General features: G+C 40.8%; 1 protein-coding gene across 2 annotated transcripts; it reads left to right on the plus strand.

Moving 5' to 3' along the window:
- The first annotated feature begins 644 nt into the window (after window positions 1–644).
- RAMAC (RNA guanine-7 methyltransferase activating subunit) lies at window positions 645–10878 on the plus strand. 2 transcript variants are annotated; one of them, XM_029575017.1, is made up of 3 exons: window positions 645–798; window positions 3721–3891; window positions 5645–10878. In XM_029575017.1, exons 2-3 carry the CDS (start codon window positions 3722–3724, stop codon window positions 5835–5837), a joined length of 363 nt encoding a protein of 120 aa, XP_029430877.1. In that variant the 5' UTR covers window positions 645–798; window position 3721; the 3' UTR covers window positions 5838–10878. The 2 variants fall into 2 exon arrangements, with proteins under 2 accessions (XP_029430877.1, XP_029430876.1); XM_029575016.1 differs by having other exon boundaries at window positions 656–812.
- The last annotated feature ends 507 nt before the right edge of the window (window positions 10879–11385 follow it).

The following is an 11385-nucleotide window of genomic DNA, read 5'->3' on the forward strand; positions in this document are numbered from 1 at the left end:
CTCAAACCCGCTGACAGCCACAGGGAAACTGGATGCCGGCAAAATTGGGCATCCGGTTTTCAACCCTCGAGCCACGGGCCCATTTTACTTTTTTTTTTTTTACTTTTTTTTTAACTTTTGGGACCTTCGACTTAATATCGTCATGATATTAAATCGGAGGGTGCACAGAAAATTAGTTTTTACTGCTTTTCTGTGCACTTCCCTGGCGCTGGCAGAAATTAATGCCTACCTTTGGGTAGGCGCTAATTTCTTAAAGTAAAATGTGCGGCTTGGCTGCACATTTTACTTCCTGTATTGCACGGGAATGACTAATAGGGCCATCAACATGCATTTGCATGTTGCGGGTGCTATTAGTCTTGGGGGGGTTGGACGCGCGTTTTCGACGCGCTATTACCCCTTAATGAATATGGGGTAAAGCTTGCGTGTCCAACCCCTCTGTATTGGCCTGTAAGGGCGGTTCTCCTACTCTAGTGATTAATATTAGCACTGCACGTAATAAAACCACCTCAACATGAGCTTGGGAATTAAAGTACCATCTTGCACACCATTTAACATTCTTTGAACTAGGCAATTTGCGCTCGCAAATGGCTTTTTACCAACTCGACGCTTGCGCACGCCGTTTCATCCGGGTCCCGCCGAGCGGCGCCGCGCGCTGGGAGTTTAACAGCTGCGGTTGGCTGCTTGGGAGTAGCTTGCGTCTTACATAGTTGTAGACGGCGTGGTGCGGCGGCGCGTCGGGCCTAGTTTGAACCGCAAGTGTTACGGACGGGAAGGTGCGCTGGTCACGTCTGGCTGGAGGTAAACCCGAGAAGGTAGGCAGGAGAGACGTATAGCCAGCGGGAGGTACCTGCACTAAAGGAAGGAAGGGGGCGCCTCTCGTCTTTTGCTGCTCTGCAGCGGGAGGTAGCTATGGCTGTTGCTCGGGCAGAGCCGGGCTAGCGCACCGAATGCTAGTCTCCGTTCTCTATACCTAGGATTTTTATCCTTATTTAGGATGAAAGCTTTTGCTAGGGACATAGTCACTCCGGTTTTTCGTTTGGTTTTTAAATCTGTTCTCGAGTTCAAGCCTAGTCGGAGCAGTGGTGCTCGACTTGATCTTTGGCGATCAGCGTTGCCAGATTTTTTTTTACGTGCTTTGTAGCTCAAAGTAAGATCAATTGTAGCGCAAATAACCCAGTGAAGTAGCCTGGTCTTGAAAAGACTAAAACAAGTAGTTATGAATGGTAGTTTCAAAAAATAGTTTGGTGCTTCTCCCCCTCTCTCTTTATTTTTAAATTTTATATGCCAGCTCTTGTAAGAAGTACGCAACAGTAAATCGCAGTAGGCCGAGTGACTATTTGGCAAAAAATTAGTCCTGAGAGCGAAATGCTTCTGTAGTTAAGCCCCTGCCTTACGTTCCCTTTCTTCCCCCCCCCCCCCCCCCTTTCTCCTTCATCTAATACGTTATTATTTATTTCCTGGGGAAGACAGGATAATTATAATTAACATCCTCATTATGCACTGTATTAAATTATATCTGCCTTAGAGAGCTTATGAGTTTGAGAGAGAGTCAGACAGGGTGATGCAACACTGTGTGCTGGCGTTAGCCCATGGCTGGATGTGCGTTTTGGATGCATATCCATGTAATCCCTTATGTAATAAGGGGATTAGCGTGTCCAAAATGTGTGTAGGTACTAGTGCTCATCACATGTAAATGCCATGTTGAGGCTATTAGCCATTCCCTCCTCATGTAAAAAATAAATGTGCTCGACACGTTTTTACTCTCAAAAGTTAACACCAACCTTGGAGCTGGTGTTAAATCTTGATGAGCCCCAAAAGCTAACACGAAAGCAGAAAATACTGCTTTTCTGACTTAATGTTGTGGCAATATTAAGTTGGAGAAACTGAAAAAAGGAGTAACAAAAACAAAAAAAATCTTTAAAAGTCTTTCTGGTTGGTGGTCAGGTTAGGAAAATGGATGCTCAATTAACCAAAGTCCATTTTCCTAACCTGTGCACAGCCACTTCCCCTGGACACCTGATGCCGAGGAGTCATTAGGGACGCCCAGTTTGCCCTAGTGCCTCCTTTTTAACACAGCGGCTTATTTGCCTACTCCATCGTGCGCCCAGGAGGGGAGGATGGGTGCATGTTAGAAAAGCAGGTGCTCAGTCATGAGCACACATTTTTCCTGTGCTAATATTGCATTGGCCTGAGAGAGATCAAGTATCTGGCTCCGTGATGCTCTCTGCTGGCAGGCACACATGGCTATTATTAAAAACAAGGGCTTGCTTTCTGTCAAATATTTGAGATGCTGTGGTTGAGAACCACTATCTTAGACCATTTTTAGGCCCATTGCAAAGGGCCTAAAAAAGTGCCTTATTGGTTAAATGCTTGTTTAGTGAAGAGGTATTTGGCAAAACAGCTTGCTTGATTGATTTTTGTCCTCTCTTTAAGGTCTCATTCCTGAGCTGAAGCCGGTCCCTTCTTGGCCTTTTGCTGAGACTGAAAACCACAATTTTGGGGGGGGAGTTAAGAGTCTGTCATCAGATCAGACTGAGAACCACAAAAACACTACAGCCATGGGCAAAGGAGGATTAAACCTATTTAAAAAGCATTCCTCTCAGCATTTTCAGGTTTAAAATGATAAATGGCTAACCAATGAGTTTAATCTTACCATTTTCAGCCTTGAGCCTTGCCATTTAACTGTTTAATATATTCTTTACCACAGCAGGAGCTGGATGCTAGGACTATGTGTTATGGAGGCAGGTGCTGTGTGCTGCAAAGGTGATGCGAACCCAGAGTTGGCTCTGGTGCTTTCTGCCCTTGGGCAGGGCCACTACCACTCACGTCTGGCCTGGCAGAGCAGAGGGCGGCACCATGATGACAAACTACAATAACTGCTGCCGTTTCACTGCTGCCACCTTGCCATTAAACTCAGTTGCTGGATCTACTCTGGCCCTGTACCTTCCAATATCCTGCTAATGGTTTAACTCTTATTTCAATCATTTAAGCAGATACTTCAAAAACTGTATTTACATCCCTATCTTGTGCCCAAGAAAACTCCATGATAGTAAACATCTTTGCTCATGCAGAGGAGTGGAAATTTCAAACTTGTTCATGAGCAGACTACTTTGATCTTCCTTTGCCGAATGTTTGTCTGGTGAAGGAGCGTGGTCTGCTTTTGTTTCACATGTTGCTCAAAATGAGATTACAAATTTTTGCCAGGTGCTGGAGTACTCGTATGTCTCTTTCAGATATTCTGCTGCTGTTTAACAGTATTTAGGTTAATTGTTAATAATTACACTGTATTGCACAATATTTAAATCAAGTCCTGTTTTCACTGTCTGTTGGCCTTATAGACACCAATAGCAATTTGCATACTCTTCATCAATCGTTCTTTCTGCACTTAATAGTGAACCTGGTTTGTCTGCTACCAAACAAATTCAGTATGGTTCCATTTCTGAATTTGTAGAATCTTTAACTATAAGAACTCTGGAATATGTGATGATCATTTATACTATCTAGTCCAATACCAAGTGTCAGCAACTTCTGAATTATTATTCTAAATATTTTAGAAATACAATATTTTATGAAACTTAAGTAAAAAGAATACAGTAGTTCTTATACAAGTTTCAGGAAGGCATTTACTTCATAAAATTATCCATGTTCAGTAGATTTGCTTGTAGAAGATGTCAATTACTTTTTATCTTTGCAACTACATTTATATATCCTATATTTCAGGATGACTGCCACATCAGATACCATTCCAAATTTTGAAGAGATGTTTGGCCATCGATTCACAATAGATGATCTGGAATATCAAGAGTACCTGAAGCGCCCAGCGGATCCACCCCCTGTTGTAGAAGATTGGAGAAATAGATCTGGTGGTAACCAGAGAAATCAAGATAATAGGTACCGATGAATTTCTCATTACATCATATCTTGTTTAAAATGATAGAAATTTGTGATCTTTGAACATGTTGGGGCTGTGAGTTCTGTGGTAGGGATCCCAGAAGTTGCTTCACTATCGGGCCAATACAGTACAGTGCGCTCCAACGGACAGCATTTCGGCCATTACTGGGCTTGGGAGGGAAAAAAAAAGGTTTGGATAAGTTCTTGGAGAAGTCCATTAAGGGCTATTAATCAAGTTTACTTAGGGAATAGCCACTGCTATTAATTGCATCAGTGGCATGGGATCTTCTTAGTGTTTGGGTAATTGCCAGGTTCTTGTGGCCTGGTTTGGCCTCTATTAGAAACAGGATGCTGGGCTTGATGGACCCTTGGTCTGACCCAGCATGGCAATTTCTTATGTTCTTAAAGGAGTAGAAAGAGAGTCTCTGGGGAGGCCTTCCTGTATTCAACTATTTATATACCTATAGGAGAGCCAGCTAATAGTTTGAAGTGGTGGTTTAGGGGCCAGTTTTACATGCAGACTAAGATGTACGAACAGCACAGTACACATCGGTGAAGATTTGATGGACTCTATAACAGGGTACCTTCAAGCTAGGGTGAGATAACATAATAGAAATCTCATCTCTGTGAGACTTTCCTCACTGCAAATGACATCAAATCTTCACCGAGGTGTACTATGCTGTTTGTACGTCTTAGTCTGAATGTAAAACTGGCCTCTAGCTGGTCCCACATTATGGAACTCCATGCCCCTTGACCTCAGACTTCAGCGCAATCATAAATTTTTCAAAACACAACTTAAAACCTGGCTCTTCAAACAAGCCTTCAAGAAGGAGAGCGACACAGGCAATTAAAGAGAACAAATTTAATTAAGGTTAAGCAGCTTAAAGCACCCAGCGCCTTAATTCCAGTGCTTAATGGAATTATTTCAACTTATTTTTAACTGTAGTCAACCAGCAAGATGAATTTCTATTAAGCACCCAACTACAATCAATGTCTCTTTAAATAAACTCTTATATGTTACCGAATTCTAATGGCACCACCCATGTTATATATGAACTATATTTTCCTTTGTTATAGGTGCCCATCTGTAAACCGTTATGACGGTGAATAACTTAATGACGGTATACAAAAACTCTTAAATAAAATAAATAAACCCTAAACGAATACCTCACCTCGAGCTATTAACTGGCCCTCTTATAGGCATAGAAATACTTGACCACTCTGAAAGCTGCAAAATAGGAAGTGTCGCTGGGTGCTAAAAGATTACCGCATGGCGCGGTAACTTTAAAAATTACCCTAAACATGCCCCTTTCTCTTACTGCAGGCATTAATGCTTGTGATGATATAGCATTTTGATGAACCTAGGGGTTAGATGCCAGTCAAAAAGTTTTAGGAGCTAGGGAAAACAGTTTTCCTTGCTTTCTACTGTTAGTGGCCCTTTTACTTTTTTCCTTATTTTGCTCTTTTTATATTTGCTTTTTTTACATTGTATATTTTGCTTGCCAGACCTTTGGGTGCCAAGTGTCAAATTTTAGGTGCCTAGGTGACCTCGCTGCTGCGAGTTTTTCAGCCCTGGTAATACATTACTATAGCACAACACACAAAACTTTTTTTTTCCGTTTCCATGTGCTGCTACATTCCATGATCCTATTACAGATGCATGTAAAAGCTAGAGCAGCCTGCTAGCTCTTACATTACTGTCTTTGAAATTGGGGACTACTTTTTTTAGGTTGCTGTCATTCTCTCTTTACAGGATTCAGGACAGAAGACGATTTAGAGAGAGAGGGAGGCGTGACTATTCATACAATAGATCTGATCAACAGTGGCAAGGAAGAGGCTGGGAAAACAATCACTATCAGCACAGACAAGGACAGCCGTATTATCCTCAGTATGGACAATACAGTTACAATTCCTACAATAGGAGGCCATACCGTGATTACTATTAGACTGTTCCCAGTGCTGTCCATTAGTCCACTTCACCTTTATCGACTTTCTATATTTTAACTTTAAAAAAAATCTTTCATCTTTCATGTGTAATTTTGCTCAGTGGGCTTTAGTTGTAAGCAGCCTTATCCTTTTTTTTTTTTTTTTTTGTGTGTGACTGATGTATCCATCTTAGGCACTGCTGTATGATAGTAAAACTAAAGTTATACAAGCACAGCTTAGTATGCATAATTCAGTTTCTACCTCTGATTCATTGTAATTCAAAGAATGCAGCCTGACTTCATCATTAGACCATCAGTGTCCTGTCCCCTTTTGGAGAACAAAGGGAATCTGTCACCTCAGAATCTCTGTATGAACAGGGGTATTTCATATACCTCTTTATATTCAAGCCTGTTAGAAATATTTCTTCCTTCAGGGAAACTATAGGAGCATGGGTTACAAACCCTGCCCCCCCAGATAACAGGTTCACGTTTCCCCAGCCTAAAGGACCAGGGGGCATTTTTCTTTTGTCAGTAAGCTTACGTCTTTCTTTTGTAGTAGGTTCTCTAAATTTAACCCATTTTTAAGTCTTGCAATGTGCCACATAATGCAGGAAATATATTCTTGAATGCAACTGTGGTGCGGTTTAATTTTACTTTTTTTCCTGAAGTAACAGCTTTGAGTAGCTCCTGACTCTTAAATTGCTGAAGTGCTAATAGTATAGGTGTATAGACCTCTGTAAAACGATTACCTGTTCCTACTTTTCAAGGATAATGCTGCTGGGACCTTGGGTGGGCCTCCCCATTTACATGGACTTACATTGCACACTGTTGTATCCCACAAAGCAGTAATTTTTTGTTTCTAGCTTATGCCTCTTAAAGTAAAAGTACTTGTGTATTGTGGTGATTTCCTATATCTTTGTATCTGTGGCAAAAATACATGCACCTATATCTTGTACGGAACAGATACAAAAAGAGGTTGAAATTTGTGAGCTGTGTATGGAGGAATAAAGCGTAGAAAATGGGCCCTTAATGAGCAACTTTTTAAAAGAGGGCCAAAGAGAGGAAAAGCCAAAACCATTGCACTGCTGAAGACCAGGACTATGCTCAAGAGGAGCTTTGTGCTGTAGCAAGCATCTGTGTTCCTAGCTCAAACCATGGATGTGGGAGAAATCTGAAAGATGAGAAATAAAGTATGGCAACACTTTTCCTCTTTAAAATCTTGTAATTCATAGTGTACAAGGAGGAGGGTGGCGCTTATCTTTAGCAGCCCCTTTCCTAATAACTTCTGCATTTGGTATTCTAGCCATATCAATTTTTTGTAGATATCAGGACCTACAAGAGGCTCCTGACAGGAGTATATATATGTGTGGTGGTCTGTTTAGCTCCTTGTGTGTGTGGGGATGTCCTAGAAAGTAGGCACCATTAGTGTGCAGCTTCTTGTTTTTTGATTACTGCCTTTCAGATTTCCTAGATCTTGTAATAGCAAAGACAAATTCATCAAGGTTGGTTTTTTTTTTTTTTGGGGGGGGGGGGGGTTCTAATCTATATATAACTCGTTAATGTCTTTTCCCAAGGAAAGATGATTGCGGATTGATTTTCCTTCTTTTTTTTTGGCTCTTCAAAGCACATTATATTCAGGTACTGTGAAGGTATTTCCCTGTCCCCAGAGGGCACAGTCTGTTTTTGTACCTGAGGCAATGGAAGGTAAAGTGACTTGGCCAAGCAAAAAAAAAAAAAGAATTGGGATTTAAACCTTTGCTTTCCCTGGTTTGTAGCCTGCTGCTCATTTCTAGTATAACTGTGGATGTTACCTGTATGACTTTCACAATAAATGGAATGAGTCATGTTGGTGGCTTGTTCATATGTTTGGTTTTTTTTTAAGTTATGCCAGCATTTGTCAGATCTTTACTATTTTAAGTAGCTTTCCCCAGTATTGTGGAAGGGGCTCCAGAATAACCCTGGTTAAATGTTTTCATGAAAATGAGGTGTACAGAGCTAGCAAGAACCCTTTTGTAAAAAACTGGTAGGACATCACTGTCTTTCCCTAAAAAAAAATCCCCTGAGATTCTTTCTCTTCTGTGTTCTTGATGCATGTTCCCAAGCAAAGCACAAGTGGCAGAAGGTACTTTTTAACTAACTGCAATTCTTGTTTCCTCTTAATTTTTTCAGTTGCCAGTTCATTTTATTATACAGTGAGAGGGGAATCTGGTAAGAAGTTAATGTTGATTCAGTATTTATCGAGCATCGTTTTAGCAGTGATTGCCCTTGTTACTTTTGTTTCACAAGAAATACAAGAGTAAAATATGTAGTTTATTCTTTACCCCCAAAGAAACAGCTATACAAAAATGTCCTAGGCACCAAAGTCCTTAGCATAAATATATTTTTGGTTCTGATAAAAGCCAACTTTATTGTAAATTAAGTTTTTATTGGTCTTGCTTTTGTTGAAATTTTGATATTCTAAACATTTAGCTAGGTGTGTGTGGAACAGATAACGACGTAGATTCTCATTTCAACATTTAAAATACATCAATTTCACTCCCATGCTGAAGATTTTACACATGCTGATTGAAAGGTACTACATAGATACCATGAGTAAATTTGCTAATCTAAAGTTTCTCAATTCATCAGAATCTTGCAAAAATGCAGTTTAATCAAATCTTGTAGAAACAAATAAATTTGACTAGCTCACTCATTTAACAAGCCATGTTTCATTTCGATTGAGGTGGAACTGGTTGGCATTATACTCAAAACTTCAGCTAAGAGTGATGACTGACTCATTCACTTTTTGGATTTAACTTTTTTTTTTTTCTGATTCATGGCAATCTTACAAGAAACTAAGGAATAATGAACACCCACTCATTGACTTACTAATTGCTACCTTCTGTTAATTAAAAAAAAAAAAAAAATCCAGTGTTTATGTGAGGTTGTTACTGTTAGTGCAGCAATATATAAATTAGCTATGGGTTTTACTAGTGATTTGGCAATAAGTTATTAGATGCAGGTGGGGGTGTACACTTTTACATTTGAGGTAATCTGATACAAATGCAGTATCTGACCTACCCAAAACTGTCAGAACTATGAAACCAAAATGCACACTCCACATCTTCTATAGTCATGTTTTCTTCACATATTTAAATAAAATTGTAAGGTTAGGACATGTCAAATTATGGACACTGGCCTAGATTTTTCTCATGGCTAGCACCTTCCTCTCCCCTCTTACCTCTGCTAGCAGGATGGAAGTACACACAGTGCCCTGCCTGCCACAGGAGCCCATAGCCACATGCTTAATTGAAAATATGTCCCTGTATACACAGAATGGAGAGATTTTCAAAAGGCAGTGTGTGTAAAGCTGGGCTTATGTGCATAAATGGGCTTTTAAAAATTGCTACTTTTAGGTGTGTGACTTTGAAAATTCACTCTAATATGTATAGTATAATGCTATAACAGATGATACCTAGGCTACGGGATGCAATTTCAAAAGCTCCGTGTTCAAAAGAAGGCGGCATGCACAAGTGCATTTCAGTCTTCTAAACTACTCTGGTCTGTAAGTTTATCTGTATAAACTTCAGTAAAGAGGCACTGCAGGAAGCATTATGATGTTACATCTTTAATTTGCATTGTCAAAAGTTATGTGAAACTAGCATGCTGATAGCATAACAGGTAATGTTATGGGAGCGAATTTAGCCACATTACCTGACATTCAAATCCAATTCAGCAATTAGGTTTTGTGTACACTTAAAATTAAGTGCATAACTTTGCAATTAGGTGCTCTACTGAAAATATCCCCCTCCGTACTCTCCTGATTTTCTGTGAATTACGGTTAGCCCCTTCCAGTAAAAATGTTAAGTTGGTAAAGGGTTTCTAAATTCTGTGTGCATAAAAATTCCCATTCTTGGCCTAGTCAGCAAGTTAATGAGCATGAGCTGGTAAAAAAAAAAGCCCTGCTAAAGCAATCCTGTGCAGTTTATTGTGTGATGAACACACCCACACTCTCCCTTGTTTACAAGGGCAAGACCTCCAGGAGCCATAATCACCCCTCCCCTCAGCAAATTTCCCACCCCAAAAAAAGAGGGGTTCCTGAAGCCTCTGAGTTCCAACTGACTTCCCCTGATCTAAGGAACAGGTCCCCCTTGAGTCCTGGCATGAGTACCTGTTGCCCTCTGCCTCCCCTGGTTTGCACAGTTCAGCCAAGGAGCCCCTATTGGGTCTCGAGCCATTCTCTTCATCTCTGGCTCGATTCTACCATGCAGCCTCTTCAGCAATGTACTTACTGTTCCAACGTGACCTTGAGTCTGCCGGCAAGAAGGAACAAAAATCTGTAGGAGCTGCCCCTCCATGCCAAATGACACCACCACCACCACCACCTTGCAGCACTTCACAAAGTATCAAAATGTAACCTCACCCCCACCCCTGTTAAATATTAGTATACAAGCAGTGCTGCCATGCCGTAATATTCAGCACCTGCCTCTGAAGTGATGCGAGATTAACCAGGCCACAACAGCCTTAGTAAATAGAATGGGCCTTTTTGCATGTTCACTATAGACACAAGGGCAGAAAAGCATTATTGAAATGGGCTCTAAAAGTATAACCAATTAAATTAATCTCATCTGATGAGATCACTAGTAATCACAGAACAGGCTTTCCTCAAGTTGTATGTGTGGTAGCAGTGACTCCTTGTACAGGTATTGAACCTAAGACACTGTTGAGGACCTGATGTACTAAAGGCTTTTCCTCATTTCAAGTTTATAGAAAAAATGGTTAATAGGTCAGACCCTCAGTGTTGAAATTGCTTTTTAATTAAGTATGTAACGCAATTAACTTATTTAAAAATTCTTTTAGCTAGTTTTTACTACATGTTGTGCTTGAGAGAGTTTCCGTTTCCCTGTAAACAGTAACAGGTGGTTTGTTATGAAGTGGTGTTAACACTACCTGCATGTTAAAAACAGCTTGTAAAAGTAGTAGTTTGACTTGGTTTTGGCTGTTTATCCTAGGCAGATTTGCTAGAACTAATTTTTTTGTATTGAGCAGTTTGCAATAATAAAACATTAGAGCATACCTCCTTTTCAAGTGTCAAAACTTCCTTTTTAAAAATTGAAACAAACTTAATATGTTGCTGAGCTATGCCAAAAGCATGATGATGCAATGTGACAAAACTGAAATTTGTACGCCTGGAGGAATTCTGTGCTATGTCGGAGAACAGAATTTGGAGCAGGCCCTGGTATGCCATGAGCGGACCCCCATCCTGCAGCGGTGAAAATGGAGCAGATCCCACTCACAGCGAAGAGCAGGCCCCCGCATGCTGCGTTATGGGGAAGAGGGAGAATGCTGTGTTGTGCATCCTGCTCGCACCAAAGGTGGTGCAATTCCTGCCAGTGAGCAGAGCAGGCCCACAGAGTGAGTCTGGGTGTAGAGGTTTGTGTAACAAACTGCGAGGCTGTGGGTGTGAGAGGGAGTGTTTTGTGAGGAGATTGTGAAGGAATGTGTATCTAGGTGAGAGAGTGGGAGCTGGTGTATGTGAGGGTGCTTGTTTGAGAGGAGCCTGTGTGGTGAAAGGGGTAGCCTCTGTGAG

The sequence above is a fragment of the Rhinatrema bivittatum genome, chromosome 13 (genome assembly GCF_901001135.1).
Source record: "Rhinatrema bivittatum chromosome 13, aRhiBiv1.1, whole genome shotgun sequence".
Lineage (NCBI taxonomy): Eukaryota > Metazoa > Chordata > Amphibia > Gymnophiona > Rhinatrematidae > Rhinatrema > Rhinatrema bivittatum.